At 42.2% G+C, this 19,809-nt stretch overlaps 1 protein-coding gene across 7 annotated transcripts in view; it reads left to right on the top strand.

Annotated features, from left to right (window-relative positions):
• CTDSPL2 (CTD small phosphatase like 2) overlaps nt 1-19,809 on the top strand; it is a 113,489-nt gene that overhangs the window by 61,719 nt on the left and 31,961 nt on the right. For 5 of the 7 annotated variants that reach the window (XM_055276864.2, XM_055276861.2, XM_055276862.2 and 2 more), the window contains 5 exons: nt 3,863-4,001; nt 6,486-6,635; nt 11,673-11,888; nt 17,870-17,948; nt 18,518-18,629. In XM_055276864.2, the coding sequence (XP_055132839.1) occupies nt 3,863-4,001; nt 6,486-6,635; nt 11,673-11,888; nt 17,870-17,948; nt 18,518-18,629 (696 nt within the window). The remainder of the gene's footprint in view (nt 1-3,862; nt 4,002-6,485; nt 6,636-11,672; nt 11,889-17,869; nt 17,949-18,517; nt 18,630-19,809) is intronic. The other 2 variants (XM_055276867.2, XM_063639521.1) reach the window with 1 other exon arrangement.

Genomic DNA, 19,809 nt, shown 5'->3' with positions numbered 1-19,809 from the left:
ATTAACAGGGCGTGATGTTATGTGTCTGTATTCCTAGCTGCCTGGGAGGCTGAGGCAGGAAGAATGCTTGAGCCTAGGAGTTTGAGACTGTAGTGAGCCATGATTGTGCTACTACACTCCAGCATGGGCGACAGAGAGAGACCCTGCCTCCATGAAAAAAAAAAAAAGAAAAATACAGATTTTAGAGAAGACATTGTAGGATTATTGTATTTAGTGAAACAGCTTATATAGTAATGTAGAAACTGTGTCTTTCCTAGTTCGTCTTCCTCTTCTAAAATATCCTACCATGTTCAAAGTATTCCCAAATTTTACAGTTGAATGTTCACAGAAGACTAGGATTGGGTGACAAATTGTCTTTCAGAATTGGATCATCAGGCTGGGCACCATGGCTCATGCCTGTAATCCCAGCACTTTGGGAGGCTGAGGCAGGAGGATTGCTTGGGGCCGGGAGTTCAAGACCAGTCTGGACAACATAGCAAGACCCTGTCTCTACCGGAGGGGAAAAAAAGGATTGGATCATCAGGCATTTCAATGAATTATTCTGAAGAGTACGGTTTTACTGTCAATGACTGCAGAATTTTAGTCTTGACCTTAATAGCTTCCTCTTCCATTTTAGATATGTAACTTGAAGTATTTGAATGTGTTCTAAAGTGATCACCTTATAGTCTGTTCTGCAACAATATGTGGTGCCCCTACAATAATATTATTTAGCTTACTCACTATTGGTAAACAGGGGAGTAGTATCAATAACATAGTGCGGGGTGGAGAGGGGGTTGTAGATGATTTTCTTTTTTTTTTTTTTTTTGAGACGGAGTCTTGCTCTGTCCCCCAGGCTGGAGTGCAGTGGCGCAATCTCGGCTCACTGCAAGCTCTGCCTCCCGGGCTCACGCCATTCTCCTGCCTCAGCCTCCTGAGTAGCTGGGACTACAGGCGCCCGCCAACACGCCCGGCTAATTTTTTGTATTTTTAGTAGAGATGGGGTTTCACCGTGTTAGCCAGGATGGTCTCGATCTCCTGACCTCGTGATCCGCCCGCCTCGGCCTCCCAAAGTGCTGGGATTACAGGCTTGAGCCACCGCGCCCGGCCAGATGATTTTCTTCTAAACCAGACAACAAACTGAATAATTAGAGTTGAATTTGATATTCTCTTCATCAGGAAAGTAAAAAGCCTCCAGTTCAGCTGCTACATAGGCACAAGTCCTTTCAACTGTATATTTATTTTTATTTTTATTTTTTGAGATGGAGTTTCGCTCTTGTTGCCTAGGCTGAAGTGCAATGGCATGATCTCAGCTCACCACAACCTCCACCTCCCGGGTTCGAGCGATTCTTCTGCCTCAGCCTCCCAAGTAGCTGGGATTACAGGCATGCACTACCATGCCTGGCTAATTTTGTATTTTTAGTAGAGACAGGATTTCTCTGTGTTGGTCAGGCTGGTCTCGAACTCCCAACCTCAGGTGATCTGCCTGCCTCAGCCTCCCAAAGTGCTGGGATTACAGGCTTCAGCCACAGCACCCGGCCTAATTTTATTTTTAATTAAAAGTAATAATCTGCAGCAGACGTTCTCTCTCCAGAGAGGTACACCCTGGTCTAGCAGGGACTCTTCACGTGTGGCAGTTTGCATTTCCTTTTGTGCCCAACTTAACAGCAGCCCTGCTAGCTTAAAGCTTCACTTCTCCCATAAGCCCCTGTTTCTGCTTCATTGTTTTTAGTACCTTTATTATCCCCTGAGGTAGCATTCCAGCCCTCTTAGCTGCCTTACTTGGGTAGGCACGTCCAGGTTATCTCTAGTGGTCCCAGTCGTCGTTGTTTTAGAGACAGGGTCTCACTTTGTTGCCCAGGCTGGGGTACAGTGGTGCAATCATAGCTCCCTGCAGCCTTGAACTCCTGGGCTCCCACCTAAGTCTCCCAAGTAGCTGAGATTACAGGCATGTGTCACCAAGCCCAGCTCCAATCATTGTTTTTATTAGTGCTATGGTTACAAAGTTACAGGGGCATGAACTAATCTGCCCCATCATACCTCTCTCCCCTTCTGGACCCATTTTTTCCACAAGTTTTGTTAGTTTTATTGTTGCAGAGTGCAAGGTTTTCATGAATGTATGTATGTATGTATGTTATAGCGGCTATACTAGGACATTTCAGGGGGAGGCTAGGACTTAAATGTAGTTGAAACTTTGCTGTATTATTTCTGTTCTTGAAAGACTTTATAAAGAGAGCTCCTGTATTTTTTGATAATGAAGATTCCATGTTTGTGATAGGAGGCTCCCCGATCCTCATTTTAAAATACAGGAGAATAGTACATGGTCAGAATTTGAAGGATTTTATTGTGGATCACTGAGGCATTATTGTATGCTATTGTAATTTTCACCATTTACAGTGCCAAGTTTTGTTTCAGAAATAATGCAGCAATGTCCAACTTTTAGAAAATGTATGTTAGTGTATTTTATTAGTTGCTGTAGGGTAAAAACATTAAATACAAAAAAGTAGAGATGAGAATGTTGATTATATGTATCAATTATATATAATATATAAATTCGAAGATCTAATCCTTACCAAAAGATTTCAGGTAGTCTCATTAAAACAGCAAGGAATTATGTAGGGCAGTATTATAGTAATACTAGAAAATCACTCATGTGGCCAGGTGCTGTGGCTCATGCCTGTAATCCCAGCACTTTGGGAGACTGAGGCAGGCGAATCATGAGGTCAGGAGTTCGAGACCAGCCTGACCAATATGGTGATGCCCTGTCTCTACTAAAAATACAAAAATTAGCTGGGTGTGGTGGTGCATGCCTGTAACCTCAGCTACTCGGGAGGCTCAGGCAGGAGAATTGCTTGAACCTGGGACTCGGACGGAAGTTGCAGTGAGGCATGATTGTGCCACTGCACTCTAGCCTGGGTGACAGAGTCAGACTGTCTCAAAAAAAAAACTCATGTGCATGACTCTAGAAAAAATTTACAAATGAGGCCGGTCACAGTGGCTTACGCCTGTAATCCCAACCTTGTCTCTACTAAAAATACAAAAATTAGCTGGGCATGGTGGCGGGTGCCTGTAATCCCAGCTACTCAGGAGGCTGAGGCAGGAAAATTGCCTGAACTCAGGAGGTTGAGGTTGCAGTGTGCGAAGATCATGCCACTGCATCCCAGCCTGGGCAACAGAGGAAAAACTCTGTCTCAAAAAAAAAAAAAAAAAAATTTACAAATTAGAAAACTGTATATATAAATAGAAAAACATAAATCATCCTAATGGCTGAAAGTATACCATTTTAGTCCATTAATACTGCAAGAATAGTATAAACTGGTCATGTGGACTTGCCCCATATAAGGTAGCAAATAGCTTTGTTAAGGCGTAGACTCTATGCTGTTTATTCTGGTAATTAAATAATTGAGGTAGGCAGTGCGGGTGTGGCAGTGCCAGGCCCCACCTTTATCCCCACCCCCTATTTTTGGGCAATATGTGACTTGCCAGCACATTCAGTGGGGCTCCCTCTCCTACCCTGAGTCGGTCGCTTAAGGAAATGATCTCTGTTCTTTAGGACAGTTCTAAAAATGAGAGAAAGCTTTTGAAGATTCAGAGCACATTCTATAATTCAGTATTTTGATAGCATGGAAAACTTAATGGACCTTGGGGAAGGGATCTGAATTGTGGGGATGCTGTAATTGTATTTGTATATTGTAATTGCATTCATATTCTTACAGCCCTGTCAAATTTTTTCTGTGTTGATATTACCTATAATTGCATTTTGTTTTTCCTGGATATGAAAAGCAGAGGAAAGTATATTATACCATATTTTTTCATTTTAATATTGTAACCTATAAGGCAGAATGACTGTGCTTAGTGTGTTTTTTTTTTTCTCTTATATCTTAAGGAAGAGAGAGAAAATCCTTCAAAACGGAGTAGAATTGAACGTGATATAGATAACAATTTGATCACGTCAACACCAAGAGCAGGAGAAAAACCTAACAAACAGATATCTCGAGTAAGACGGAAAAGTCAAGTAAATGGAGGTTTGTTAATATTTAGATATTGTTTTATTTAGGTGTAAGCAGAGATCTCACCTGACACATTTCTTATCTATTTTTAAAACTCTACTTTGAGGCCAGGTGCAGTGGCTCATGACTGTAATCCTCACATTTTGGGAGGCCGAGGTCGGCGGATCATTTGAGGCCAGGAATTTGAGACCAGCCTGGCCAACATGGCGAAACCCCATCTCTATTAAAATCACACACAAAAAATTAGCCAGGCGTGGTGGTGCATGCCTGTAATCTCAGCTACTCAGGTGGCTGAAGGTTGAGAATCGCTGGAACCCGGGCGGCAGAGGTTGCAGTAAGCTGAGATTGTGCCACTATACTCCAGCCTGGGTGACAGAGTGAGACTCTGTCTCAAAAACAAAACAAAACTACTTTGAGTAATTTTTGCCTTAATTTTGTAATCTTTGTATTATTAGTAACATGAAGTGAAATAAAAATGTGCTAATTTGAATCGTACTTTGAATTAAAGTAAGTAAAGGTAGAGTATATACCTTTATGCTATTTAGCATAAAAGTGTATGTGGGCCGGGCGCGGTGGCTCACGCTTGTAATCCCAGCACTTTGGGAGGCCGAGGCAGGCGGATCACGAGGTCAGGAGATCGAGACCACGGTGAAACCCCGTCTCTACTAAAAATACAAAAAAAAATTAGCCGGGCGTGGTGGCGGGCGCCTGTAGTCCCAGCTACTTGGGAGGCTGAAGCAGGAGAATGGCGTGAACCCAGGAGGCGGAGCTTGCAGTGAGCCGAGATTGTGCCACTGCACTCCAGCCTGGGCGACAGAGCGAGACTCCGTCTCAAAAAAAAAAAAAGTGTATGTGGATCAACATTTTGAACATCTAAATAAACTCATTTCTTAAAGCAATAATAATTGCGACTTAATTTATGAAATATATGCCAAATTTCTTCGTAGATTATTCTACTTAAGAGCTCAGAGGGGACTTGCATCACTTAGTTCAGTAGGTTTCAACTAGGGGTGATTTTTTTTCCTCCAAGGGACATTTGTCAATATCTAGAGACCTTTTTGGTTGTCACATGTGGAGGGGTGACTACCAGTGTCTAGCAGGTGGATGTCAGATATGTTGTTAAACATCCTACAATACACAGGACAGCTCTTCAAAACAAAGAATTACCAGACTGAAATGTCAATAGTGCTGCTGTTGATAAACTGTCAATACCTTGTTGCATAGCAGAGAAACTCCTCAAAGTCAAAAAGAAGGAGAAAAGCATTAAGGAAAAGCAGAGACAGCTATAAAGAATAACACTTTAGAGCAGCAGTCCCCAACCTCTTGGCACCAACGACCAGTTTTGTGGAAGACAGTTTTTCCACTGACAGTGATGGGAATGGTTTCAGGATGAAACTGTTCCATCTCAGATCATCAGACATTAGTTAGATTCTCGTAAGGATTACACAACCTAGATCTCTTGCATGTAAAGTTCACAATAGGGTTCATGTTCCTAAAAGAATCTTAATGCAGCAGCTTATCTGCAGATAAGGTAGTAGAGGCAGAGCTCAGGCGTTAATGCTTGTTCACCTCCTGCTCTGTGGCCCAGTTCCTAATAGGCTGCGGACTGGTACCAGCAGGTATGGGGTTAGGGACCCCTGCTTTAGAGTATGGAGTACTATTTTAACCAATGCTATCTTAAACACAGCAGCAATTTCTTCCCTTGTCTCTGCCCAGTGCAGCAATATATCTTTATTGTTAGAAAAAACAAACCAGGAGGGAGGAAAAGACGGAGACAAGACAAGGGGGACAAAATAGAGAAAGAAACAAGTTAAAAGAACCATAGCAAAGGAGGAAATAAATGTTGTAGACATCAAAAGTTGAGGAGAATCAAAGGGTGATTAATTAGAACAGTTGATTGATTTTACTTTTATATTCTTAAAAGATCTGTGGAACATTTTTATTTACAGGAAACTTAAAATTATTCTCCCTAGCCACTCTGAGATGGTGTTTCAGGGTCCATAAGTAATTTTTGACACTGCTGTATGTAGCCTTCTGCTTCAGTAGAGTTATGTTGCCTCTATTCATTTAGCTGTCATTGATTAGATAGAAACAGATGTGAGGGAAGGTTTTATGAATTAGAACCATCCTAGAATATAAACAAAAATAAAATTATTTGTGTTTTAGGTGGTGGGAACTAGTTTGTTTGTCTACAAAGAATTTTCTTCATTTTGTGTTATACTGTGTTGATTTGAAGGCTTTCAGTCTATAGGTGTAAATCTACTTTGAAAAAACTCACTAAATGTTAGCATTATAAACACATTGATACATAAAGAGCATTTGACTTACGAGTAATTTACCTCAGTGTTTCTTTAATAAGCTCTCCTGAACATTAACATTAATTAGCTTTCATGAAGTATTTTGAGGGAAAAAGAGTTACTTCTGTAATCAATGATTTATAACACATTTCTGAAATTCAGTGTTTTCTAGATCATGACTTTTTTCTTGTTTCTTTTTTAGAAGCTGGTAGTTATGAAATGACAAATCAACATGTAAAACAAAATGGAAAATTAGAAGATAATCCTTCCTCTGGCAGTCCTCCAAGGACTACTTTGTTGGGGACCATATTTTCACCTGTCTTCAACTTTTTTTCACCAGCAAATAAAAATGGTAAGTATAAGCCGTTAACTGTGATTTGGATTTTTAAAAAAAATGCATAGTGTTTTTTGTTTTGTTTTGTTTTTGTTTTTGTTTTTTTCTTGAGACGAAGTCTCTTTGTTGCCCAGGCCGGAGTGCAGTGACGCAACCTCCGCCTCCCAAGTTCAAGCGATACTCCTGCCTCAGCCTTACAAGTAGCTGGGACTGTAAGTGCCTGCCACTATGCCCGGCTAATTTTTTTTGTATTTTTGGTTGAGACGGGGTTTCACCATGTTGACCAGGCTGGTCTCAAACTCCTGACCTTCAAGTGATCCGCCCACCTCAGACTCCCAAAGTGCTGGGATTACAGATGTGAGCCACCGTGCCCAGCAAAAAAAATACGTAGTTTTTAAAAAGATCTTTTTTATTTTATTAGCGTATTTTGTCAATGTCTCATGTATGTTTTCCACCTCATTAATAATATACAGCTCCTTGGGAGCTGGGTGTGGTGGCTGATTCCGGTAATCTGAACTCTTCGGGAGGCCGAGACAGGAGAATTGCTCAAGGGCAGGAGTTTGAGACTAGCCTGGGCAACATAGTGAGACCTTGTCTCTACTACAAAAAAATGTAAAAATTATTCGGGCGTGGTAGTGCACGCCTGTAGTCCTAGCTACTCCAGAGGCTGAGGTGGGAGGAATGCTTCAACCCAGCAGTTTGAATCCAGGAGTTTGAGGCTGCAGTGAGCTGTGATTGCACCACTGCACTCAAGCTTGGACAGCCAAGTAGGGGGTCCACTTAAAAAAAAAAAACAAAAGGAATGGAATGGTCCTGTCTTCTGGGTGGCAGGGATAGTGGCAAGGCTTGAAAGAAAAGCCGAATCTGGAAAAGTGGCAAAAGGCATTCCAGGTAGAAGGAGCAGCATGCGTAGAGGCCTTGCAGCAGAAAACAGCATAGTGTATTTGAGAGCCGTTTGTAGTTAGTAATTGATGGAGCATTGCATTTGAGAAGGGATAAGGTAGGAGAGCTATGAAGAAGTCATATTATAGAGCTAACATAGTAAGTTGATGAACTTTATTCAAGTATGGGATAATTGAAAGGTTTTTTTGTTTTGTTTTGTTTTGTTTTTTCCCCAAAGTGAAAGCAAGTTTATTAAGAAAGTAAAGGAATAGGCCGGGCACCGTGGCTCATGCCTGTAATCCCAGCACTTTGGGAGGCCGAGGTGGGCGGATCATGAGGTCAGGAGTTCGAAACCAGCCTGACCAACATGGTGAAACCATGTCTGTACTAAAGAAAAATACAAAAGTTAGCTGGGTGTGGTGGCATGCACCTGTAATCCCAGCTACTCAAGGCAGGAGAATCGCTTGAACCCGGGAGGCGGAGGTTGCAGTGAGCTGAGATCATGCCACTGCATTCCAGCCTGGGTGACAGAGCGAGACTCCGTCTCAAAAAAAAAGGAAAGTAAAGGAATAAAGAATGGCTACTCCATAGGTAGAGCAGCCTGAAAGGTTTTAAATTGGTGAATAATATGATCAGATCTATGTTTTATAAAGATCACTTGGGCAATAGTGTGTAGACTAGATTCTGAAGAGGCCACAGGCAGGTAGAACAATTAGTAGACTTGTTGAGACTTGATGAGACCTTAATTGTATTAGAGAAGACAGGAAGGATCAGAGGATAGAAAATAGACACATTTTTGGTGCAGACTGGAGGTGCAAGAGAATAGAGATGAAGATGGCACAAGAGTAGAAGATTCAAGGAAAATAAAGTTCCTGGGAGATAGATAATTGAGTGTAATTTGGGCCATGCTGAGTTTGAGATGCCATGAAATGTTTAAATGAAAATATTCAGGATGTGTGTGGTGGCTCAACGCCTGTAATCCGAGCACTTTGGGAGGCTGAGGTGGGTGGATCAGTTGAGGTCAGGAGTTCGAGACCAGCCTGACCAACATGGAGAAACTGTGTCTCTACTAAAAATACAAAAAAAATTAGCCAGGCATGGTGGCACGTACCCACCTGTAATCCCAGCTACTCAAGAGGCTGAGGCAGGAGAATCGCTTGAACCTGGGAGGCCGAGGTTGTGGTGAGCTGAAATCGCACCATTGCACTCCAGCCTGGGCAACAAGAGTGAAACTCCCTCTCAAAAAAAAAAAAAAAAAAAAAAAACCAATAGTAATATTTTCCCCTCATGCTGAACTAAAGAATCTCTGCGCCGGGCGCGGTGGCTCACGCTTGTAATCCCAGCACTTTGGGAGGCCGAGGCGGGCGGATCACGAGGTCAAGAGATCGAGACCACAGTGAAACCCCGTCTCTACTAAAAATACAAAAAATTAGCCGGGCGTGGTGGCGGGCGCCTGTAGTCCCAGCTACTCGGAGAGGCTGAGGCAGGAGAATGGCGTGAACCCGGGAGGCGGAGCTTGCAGTGAGCCGAGATTGCGCCACTGCACTCCAGCCTGGGCGAGAGAGCAAGACTCCGTCTCAGAAAAAAAAAAAAAAAAAAAAAAAAAAAAAAAAGAATCTCTGAAGGTGTGTATATCTCTGAAGGTGTGTACAGAAATAGATGTCTGGGGAAGAAGGAGTTGAAGTTTGATAGAGTTTTCTTGGAAGGAAGAGATGGTGACATTAATGAGATAGTTCTAGTGGAAGGGACTTGGGAAGAATAGTGAAGGTTTACAGTGATATTTTCTTTGTGTGTGTGTGTCTCTCTCTCTCCCTCCTTCCCTCCCCCCTCCCCCTCCCTCCCTCCCTCCACACACACACACACACACACACACACACCTCTCTCTCCACTCCCCCATCTCTCTCTTCCCCCCTCCCCTGCACCTCCCTCCCTCCCTCCCTTCCCCCCTCCCCCCTCCCCCCGCCTTTCCCTGTCTCTGGGTCTCTGTTTTTTTTTTTTTTTTTTTTTTTTTTTTGAGACGGAGTCTCGCTCTGTCGCCCAGGCTGGAGTGCAGTGGCGCAATCTCGGCTCACTGCAAGCTCCGCCTCCTGGGTTCACGCCATTCTCCTGCCTCAGCCTCTCCGAGTAGCTGGGACTACAGGCGCCCGCCACCACGCCCGGCTAATTTTTTTTTTGTATTTTTAGTAGAGACGGGGTTTCACTGTGGTCTCGATCTCCTTACCTCGTGATCCGCCCGCCTCGGCCTCCCAAAGTGCTGGGATTACAAGCGTGAGCCACCGCGCCCGGCCTGGGTCTCTGTTTTATTTGGATTACGACCAGTCTTTGTAATTGTATTTTTTTGTTCCATAGCCTGGAACTAGGATCTGAGAAGCCTGTTGGTTACGTTGATTCAAGAGGGATTTCTTGATGGATGACAGTGGAGGAATGAGAGATCAAGGATACTGAGGCTGCCAGTTTGACAGTGTGTTTAAGTGATACACCACGAAGTCTAACTAGATGAGGAGGGTTGAGAAGAAGTGTTTGAGGGACGTGTTTGGAATTAAACAGACTGGCCGTTATCAAGTTTGAAGATCACATATAATGGGAGTATGAGATACATAATTTGAGGGTTAGGAGGTTGTGGTAAGTGGTTAATACAGTATTAGAATTTTAGGCTTCAGAGGTGAAGTTTCTCAGTGTTTTTTTTTTGAGACGGAGTCTCGCTCTGTCACCCAGGCTGGAGTGCAGTGGCACAATCTCGGCTCACTGCAAGCTCTGCCTCCCGGGTTCACGCCATTCGCCTGCCTCAGCCTCTCCGAGTAGCTGGGACTACAGGCGCCCGCCACCACGCCCGGCTAATTTTTTTGTATTTTTAGTAGAGACGGAGTTTCACTGTGGTCTCGATCTCCTGACCTCATGATCCGCCCGCCTCAGCCTCCAAAGTGCTGGGATTACAAGCGTGAGCCACCGCGCCCAGCTTGTCAGTGTTAATGTCCAGGTTATAGCTATGGTAGTAACTGATATAGAGCAGTATGAGTGAAGATGGTTGGAGCTGAAGAGGGCAAGAACTTTGAGGATTAGTCATTGGATGAGTCATTGACATCATCTGTAATAACAACTAGAAAAAGTACTGTGTTAAATAGAGCAGTAAACTAGTAGCTATGTATTAAACTTCTTTGTGATTGAGAGGATTCTGGCAGTAGATGGTAGGTGCCAGCAGTGAGGATAAGTGAAGAATTATATAGCCATGTGACATCAGTCTCAAAAGAGCAGACTTTTTTTGCACATTAGTGGAAAACCAGTGATTGGTTAGTAGTAATGGAGATAAATTAATTCTGTTTCAATTAGTATATTGGGTTTGGGAGAATAAAGAGCATTGAGGGAAGGGTATCAGGAAAACCTTTTAGGAAAGAGGTTAAACTTAAAGCAATAAGGGAGAAGGAATGTTCTGTAAGGAAGTTGAGAATATTAGAGGTTAATTTTTTTTGTTATTTTTGTTTAAAATGACATTTTGAAGATTCCAGAAGGAAATGGAAAGACTTGGGATTATTATTTTTTCTTTTTTAATTGAGACAGGTCTTGCTCTGTCACCCAGGCTGAAGTGCAATAGTATGATCACAGTTCACTGCAGCCTTGACCTCCTGCTGGGCCCAAGTGATCTTCCCACTTCAGCCTCATGAGTAGCTGGATCACAGATGTGCACCACCACACTCAGCTAGTTTTTATATTCTTTGTAGAGATAGCCATGTTGCCCAGGCTGGTTTTGAACTCCTGAGCTCAAGCAATCTGCTTGCCGCAGCCTCCCAAAGTGCTGGGATTACAGGCATGAGTCACCACACCTGGCCCAGTCTTTGTTATTGAGATGGAGTTTTGCTGAGAAATTATTTTTATATCTTTTAATTAAAAGGTTCTCATGATTAGGGGAACAGCTAATTTTTTTATAGCTCGGGTTGAAAAATTACAATTGCACATATGACTAGGGTGCAGAAACTTTGCTCACAGATGTTATTCTAGCCTGTAAATCTTTATTCTTCATTGTTTGAAATAGCAAAGATTCTCTAAAAGCAATATCCTCAGCTTTGTTCCTGCAGGAATGATCAGTCTAAATAAATATATTGTACAGTGATGTTGCATTTAGTTTTTCTAAACAGTTGCATTTTTAAATGATGATAGTATGCTGAATCATGATTTCAGGAACATCAGGATCAGATTCTCCAGGACAGGCTGTGGAAGCTGAAGAAATAGTAAAACAACTTGATATGGAACAGGTGGATGAGATCACTACCAGTACTACTACATCAACTAATGGAGCAGCTTACTCAAATCAAGCAGTTCAAGTGAGACCATCAATAAACAATGGTTTAGAAGAAGCAGAAGAAACAGTTAATCGTGATATCCCACCCCTTACAGGTGAAGAAAATTTCTTTTCTTATACATCTTCATGAGTAGTTGATAAAAAATACAGTATTTTGGCCGGGCGCGGTGGCTCACGCTTGTAATCCCAGCACTTTGGGAGGCCGAGGCGGGTGGATCACGAGGTCAGGAGATCGAGACAACGGTGAAACCCCGTCTCTACTAAAAAAATACAAAAAAAAAATTAGCCGGGCGTGGTGGCGGGCGCCTGTAGTCCCAGCTACTAGGAGAGGCTGAGGCAGGAGAATGGCGTGAACCCGGGAGGCGGAGCTTGCAGTGAGCCGAGATCGCGCCACTGCACTCCAGCCTGGGTGCCTGGGTGACAGAGCGAGACTCCGTCTCAAAAAAAAAAAAAATACAGTATTTCATATTTTTTCTTAATGAGCAGATTATATGCATAGGTTTTTCTTCCTGGAAGTTAAGAGAAAATTAAAATCGGAAACAAAGCTTTGTCCCAAAAATCCAAAGACATTTTGAAATTGAAATTTTTAAAAAGATTTTGACTAAGTATTAGTCATTTTACAGTTTAATTATTACCACTAATCTTATTGCTTGGAGAAATTTAATACAACTAACAAAATACATGCTCATGTTTATGAATATCCTTATTATTATTGCACAAGTCTTAGACCCTTATGTCTGAGGTCACTAGCTAGAGGCAGTCTCATACTTTCAGATTTGATTACATCGATGACATCCCCCCAAAAAGTGCTTCTGTTCCTAGATCTCCCCATATACCTAAGTTTGCAGCCTGACTTGGAACCTTGTAAAGGCCAAACATAATTATTGGGTTTCGGAGCCAGTTGTCCTTGAAATGTGGAAACATATGGATCAGGAATTTATTACCTCTGAGTACTGTGGTGGATAGACAGGGTACAAGATGGAATTATGTTCCACCATTCTTAAAAGCAGAAATAAAACTGAAGAAGGCCATCTTCTTATTAGGGCATGGAGATTTTATCTTAAATTTGTTTTGTTTGTTTTTGTTGTTGTTGTTTATTGTGGTACCACGTATTTGAGAGAGCCCAGTAAATATATATTAGTTAAGAAACATAGTTTGGGGCCAGGCATGATGGCTCGGGCCTATAACCCAGCACTTCAGGAGGCCAAGGCAGGAGGATTGCTTGAGGTCAAGAGTTTGAGACCAGCCTGGGCAAAAGAGCCAGACCCTGTCTGGGGTGGAGTCTCACTCTGTCACCCAGGCTGGACCAGTGCAGTGGCATGATCTCGGCTCACTGCAACCTCCACCTCCTGGGTTCAGGCGATTCGCCTGTCTCAGCCTCCTGAGTAGCTGTGATTACAGGCATGTGCCAGCACTCCCAGCTAGTGTTTTTTTTAACTTTTAGTAGAGACGGGGTTTCATCATGTTGACCAGGCTGGTCTCGAACTTCTGACTTCAAATGATCTGCCCACCTCGGCCTCCCAAAGTGCTGAGATTACAAGTGTGAGCCAGTGCGCCCGGCCAAAAGAAATTTTTTTTAATTAGCCGGAGATGGTGGCATGTGCCTGTAGTCCTAGTTACTCAGGAGGCTGAAGTGGGAGGATTGCTTGCGCCCAGGAATTCCAGACTGCCGTGAGCTATGACTGAGCCACTGCAATCCAGCCTAGGCAGCAGAGCAAGATCCAGTCTTGGGAAAGACAAAAGAAACATAGTTTGGTTTAATGAAATACAATATACAGATGGTTCCTGAGTTACAGTGGTTCAACTTCCAATTCTTTTACTTTACAATGGATTTATCAGAGTGTTAAATGTATTTTGACCTATGATATTTGTGAGTTATGATGGGTTTATTGAGATGTAGCCCCATCATAAGTCTAGGAGCATCTGTACTTCTCTCAGCTATAAAAAGGAAACTTTTAAAAAAGTAATTGACACAGCAGAAAACATTTAAAAAAAGATACAATTATGAAGTAATACCAAGATGAAGAGACAAGCAGCAAAATAGATTTATTTTAAAGTCATAAAGTAAAAGATTCATATGTATAATGTTAAATTTAGAATTTAAAAATAATACAGAATCTAACAAGCAAATCAGTACAATTACGTTCATTCTTTTGTGGGTAATATTTGCAATTTAACCCACCTTTGACCCATCATTTTATGTTTATTACTTTGCCCAATGGTATAAGACTAATAAAGTAAAGTATAGACTAAAGTTCAGGGCTTTGGCTTTCTGTTTGATGTTTGTTCTATATTTTCATGCTGCTGTATAAGCCTTTGTATTTATTTTTTCTGACAACTTTGAAGATGGAGAAAGGATTTCTGTAACCTTCGCGGTTTCTAGAAGGGAAAATTAAGATATACTATAGTTGTCACAGTCATTTATTTATTCTCCCAACATTTATGAGCACCTTTTTTTTTTGTGATGGGAACTGTTGATGAATTGACTCCTGAGGAGTTTGTGATCTAACTGAAGAGCCAAATATACAGAAACATCACTATACAGTATGGTGAGTGCTGCTACAAAGAAGTGAGCTAAATGACATGGTATGTCACATTGCAGTTACTCTGATTGAGATGATCATGAGAATATAGATAGAGGCATTTAGTATGAGTGACAAAAGTATTCTTTTCCTTAACTTTGAGAACATAGCCAAAGAGAACAAGAAGATAGGAAGTTAGCAGCTGTGTTACTTTGGACAACTTATTTAAGCTCTTGAGACAGTTTCAAAAACAATTTTCTTAGCTTTAACATGGTTTTTGTAATACAAGGTTTTGCAGGCTAAAGGAGATAAAATATGCAAAATACTTAGCATATAAGCACTTAACAAATATTCTTGGCTGGGTGCCGTGGCTCATGCCTGCAATCGCAGCACTTTGGGAGGCCGAGGTGGGCAGATCACTTGAGCCCAAGAGTTCGAGACTAGCCTGGGCAATATGGCGAAACCCTGTCTCTACAAAAGCAACAACAAAAAAATTAGCTGGGCATCGTGGCTCGCATACTATAGTCCCAGCTACTTGAAGGGCTGAGGTCGGAGGATTGCTTGAGCCTGTGAGGTCAAGGCTGCAGTGAGCTGTGTTCATGCCACTGCACTCTAGCCTAGGCAACAAAGTGAGACCTGTCTCAAAAAATAATAAATAAATTAAAATATTCTTTTATGTGAGATTCATAGGAACTTGAAATGGTAAAGTTGTTGGAGATATGTTTTTTTGTGCTAATGAATTATTGGAAGCATAATGTCAGAAATGAAAAAAAATTCTGCTTTACATCTGATGTCATCCAGTGAACATACACACCACGTTGACTCTGTCTCAAAAGGTGTTAATACATGATAATTGCACAAAAGCTTAATTTTTGTCTTGAAAGACTATTATCTACCATTTCATTTCTATAGAAAGATTACAGAAATTTTTATTGGGTTCCACTTTAAATTTTTATATCTGAGACATTACCTATTTGGCTTGTAAGTTACTTTTGTCTTCTTACCTTTAAGTTAGAATTATTGTCTTGGAAAATTCCTAGCATAATTTCTAAAGCACTATCAAAAGATAGGCTCTTAGCTCAAACTGGGAATGAACTATGGCATGCAATATAGAATTACTTCTTGATCGGCCGGGCGCGGTGGCTCACGCTTGTAATCCCAGCACTTTGGGAGGCCGAGGCGGGCGGATCACGAGGTCAGGAGATCGAGACCACGGTGAAACCCCGTCTCTACTAAAAATACAAAAAAAATTAGCCGGGCGTGGTGGCGGACGCCTGTAGTCCCAGCTACTCGGAGAGGCTGAGGCAGGAGAATGGCGTGAACCCAGGAGGCGGAGCTTGCAGTGAGCCGAGATTGCGCCACTGCACTCCAGCCTGGGCGACAGAGCGAGACTCCGTCTCAAAAAAAAAAAAAAAAAAAAAAAAAGAATTACTTCTTGATCATTTTTAAGTGTTTATAAATTAGAAGTAAAATAGTAAGTCTTCTAAGCAGTGATTTTGATCAGGTACAGTGGCTCACCAGCACTTTAGGAGGTCTAGGAAGGAAGATCTCTTGAGCCCAGGAGCTCAAGACCAGCCTGGGCAGCATAACGAGACACTTTTTTGTCTCCACAAAAAAAATTTTAAAAATTATCCAGGTGTGGTGGTACACCTGTAGTCCCACCTCCTACTTGGGAGCCTGAGGAGGATTGCTGGAGCCCAGGTTGAGTCCACAATGTTTGCTCCACTGCACTCCAGCCTGGGCAACAGAGCAGGACCCTGTTTCAAAAAAAAAAAAAAAGATTAAAAGAACAATTTCTGGCTGGGCGCAGTGGCTCATGCCTGTAATCCCTGCACTTTAGGAGGCCGGGTCACCTGATGTGGATCACCTGAGGTCAGGAGTTCGAGACCAGCCTAGCCAACATGATGAAACCCCATCTCTATTAAAAATACAAAAAATTAGCCAGGCGTGGTGGCAGGTGTCTGTAATCCCAGCTACTCGGGAGGCTGAGGCAGGAGATTTGCTTGAACCAGTGAGGCGGAGGTTACAGTGAGGCCAGATCGCACCACTGCACTCCAGCCTGGGCAATAGACTGAGACTCCGCCTCAAAACAAACAAACAAACAAACAGAATGTCTGCACAGAGTAGCATTTCTTAATTTTTTTTTTTTTTCTTTTTGAGACGGAGTTTTGTTCTTGTTGCCCAGGCTAGAGTGCAACGACACAGTCTCGGCTTGCTGCAACCTCCACTTCCCGGGTTCAAGCGATTCTCCTGCCTTAGCCTCCTGAATAGCTGGGATTACAGGCATGTGCCACCATGCCCAGCTAATTTTGTATTTTTATAGAAATGAGGTTTCTGCATGTTTGTCAGGCTGATCTCGAACTCCTGACCTTAGGTGATCCGCCTGCCTTGGCCTCCCAAAGTGCTGGGATTACAGGCGCCTGCCACCATGCCTGGCTGCATTTCTTAATTTTTTAAGATCATAGTCATGGCCGGGTGCGGTGGCTCACGCCTGGAATCCCAGCACTTTGGGAGGCTAAGGCAGCTGGATCACGAGGTCAGAAGATCTAGACCATCCTGGGTAACACGGTGAAACCGTCTCTACTAAAAATACAAAAAATTAGCCGGGTGTGGCTAATAGTTTACATGCCTGTAGTCCCAGCTACTCGGGAGGCAGAGCCTGCAGTGAGCCGAGATCGTGCCACTGCACTCCAGCCTGGGTGACAGAGCGAGACTCTGCCTCAAAAAAAAAAAAAGATCATAGTCTTGAGATTCCTGGGAACATACAATTTTTAGAAATAAATCTTCAAAAGGTTCATGAACTTTTTAAAGACTGTTCATGGGCCGGGCGCAGTGGCTCACGCCTGTAATCCCAACACTTTGGGAGGTCGAGGTGCACAGATCACCCGAGGTCGGGTGTTTGAGACCAGCCAGACCAACATGGAGAAACCCCGTCTCTACCAAAAATACAAAAATCAGCCAGGCGTGGTGGCACACGTCTGTAATCCCAGCTGCTCACGAGGCTGAGGCAGGAGAATCGCTTGAACCCGTGGGGCGGAGGTTGCAGTGAGTTGAGATCGTGCCATTGCACTCTAGCCTGGGCGACAGATCGAGACAACATCTCAAAAAAAAAAAAAAAAAAAACCCTACATTTGGGTCTGTTGTCAGCATACATTTACTGACTGCGTGTATGTACAAGGCATTTTATGAACTATTACCCCTATAAGAGCACCATGAAATTTTTTGGTGATTACATGTAAACACCATACAATTAGAAATTGCATTTTTTGGTGTATATTTTTCTAGTCATAAGTAGTAGATTTTTTCTTAGCTGATAAACGTCTTAATTCTAGCCATGATCTGGTTTGCCATTTTTTCTATAGTGGTCATTTTTCCCTTTAGATCTAAAGTTAGATCTATATGTTAATTAATTGGCTTTTAGGTGTTGTTTACAAATTATTTCTGTCTTAAAATACACAAGGCTTTAGGAATATCTTACATAGAAGCAGTAAAAATATATATTTCATGAAGCATTAAGTAAAAGCAACATTTTTTTCTTTCACTGTGTTAAATAGCACCAGTAACTCCAGATAGTGGTTATTCATCAGCCCACGCGGAGGCCACCTATGAAGAAGACTGGGAAGTATTTGACCCGTGAGTTGCTTTTTTCTCTTTTCTTCTTTCCTTTTTGGAGCATGATGAAAGTACGTTATATATGTGGATTGGTGGCTAAATAGTATATTGGCAAGATATGTGACCTGTAGGTATTGAAACTTTTACTGGGCCTGGGTGCAGTGGCTCATCCTAGCACTTTGAGAGACCCAGGCAGGCAGATTGTTTGAACCTGGAGTTCAGGACCAACCTGGGCAACATGGCAAAACCTCGTCACTATAAAAAATACAAAAATTGGCCGGACACGGTGGCACACGCCTGTAGTCCCAGCTATTAGGGAAGGTGAGGTGGGAGGATCACTTGAGCCCAGGAGGCAGAGGTTATAGTGACCTGTGATAGAGTGAGACTGTCTCAAAAACAAACAAACAGAAACAGTTGTTACTATTTTACAGAGATACTAATTTGTATATATTTTCACTTTTATTAACATGTTTTATAAGTTTTGTTTTCTGGGTTAACTGCTTTATAGATTTTTAAATGGGTTGAGCTTAGTAATGTTTTATATTTATAAAAAGTAAAATGTTGAAATTTTCTTAAAATCTGATTTATAGCTATTATTTCATCAAACATGTCCCGCCACTGACAGAAGAACAACTAAATAGGAAACCTGCTCTCCCGTTGAAAACAAGAAGCACACCGGAATTCTCCCTAGTTTTAGACTTGGTAAGTATATTATCTGTAGAGATAGAATAAAGGGGTGAAATTCTTTTTTAGAATCATGCCTATGTTAGCTTTCCCCTTTTTTTGTCAGGATCATGTTTTCCTGAAGGACCAAATATAATTTGGGTCAACTTAATTAACCATATGCAAGACCATAACCCTGCTCTTATTCTTATTTTTACATATATATTATACCAATACACTTTTTATTAATAGTCTCAAAAGCACAATTTCTTATTTTTTTGAGATGGAGTCTTGCTCTGTCGCCCAGGCTGGAGTGCAGTGGTGTGATCTCAGCTCACTGCAAGCTCCACCTCCCAGGTTTACGCCATTCTCCTGCCTCAGCCTCCCGATTAGCTGGGACTACCCGTGCCTGCCACCGTGCCCGGCTCATTTTTTGTTTTGTATTTTTAGTAGAGACAGGGTTTCACCGTGTTAGCCAAGATGGTCTCGACCTCCTGACCTCATGATCTGCCCGCCTTGGCCTCCCAAAGCGTTGGGATTACAGGCGTGAGCCACTGCGCCCGGCCCCAGTATGATGTCTTGATGTGATTTAAAAATTTGTATTTTAGGGACTGGGTGTGGTAGCTCATGCCTGTAATACTAGAACTTTGGGAGACCGAACTTTGGGCGGATCACTTGAAGCCAGGAGTTTGAGGCCAGCCTGACCAACATGGCAAAACCCATTCTTTATTAAAAATTCAAAAATTAGCTGGGCATGGTGATACATACCTGTAATCTCAGCTACTCAGGAGGCTGAGGCACAAGAATCACTAGAACCCGGGAGACAGAGGTTGCAGTGAGGTGAGATCATGTCACTGTGCTCCAGCCTGGGCAACAGGGCAAGATTCTGTCTCGGAAAAAAAAATGATATTTTAGGGTACCAGAAAATTTTGAAAACAATTATCTCCTATCATTTGCTAACCAAATTTAATATATAGTCACATTTCCCCTCTGCCTCTTGATTTCTTATTAATTTTGTATTTTTAAAATCTGTTTACTTTTTTTAAGGGTAGTAAAGTGAAGCACTGGGATTGAGGAAGGAACTAATTTCTTGATATTAGTAAAAAATGTATCTCATGTCATACTGGAAATATTTTATTATTAAGCATTTGTTACTGGTACCCTATAATTGGAGATGTGGTTTAGCTCTCATAGAAAATTTATCTTAGCCAGGCACAGT

Source organism: Symphalangus syndactylus, chromosome 5, assembly GCF_028878055.3.
Source record: "Symphalangus syndactylus isolate Jambi chromosome 5, NHGRI_mSymSyn1-v2.1_pri, whole genome shotgun sequence".
Lineage (NCBI taxonomy): Eukaryota > Metazoa > Chordata > Mammalia > Primates > Hylobatidae > Symphalangus > Symphalangus syndactylus.
The sequence above is the reverse complement of the archived record's forward strand: the minus strand, read 5'-3'. Positions and strand labels throughout refer to the sequence as shown.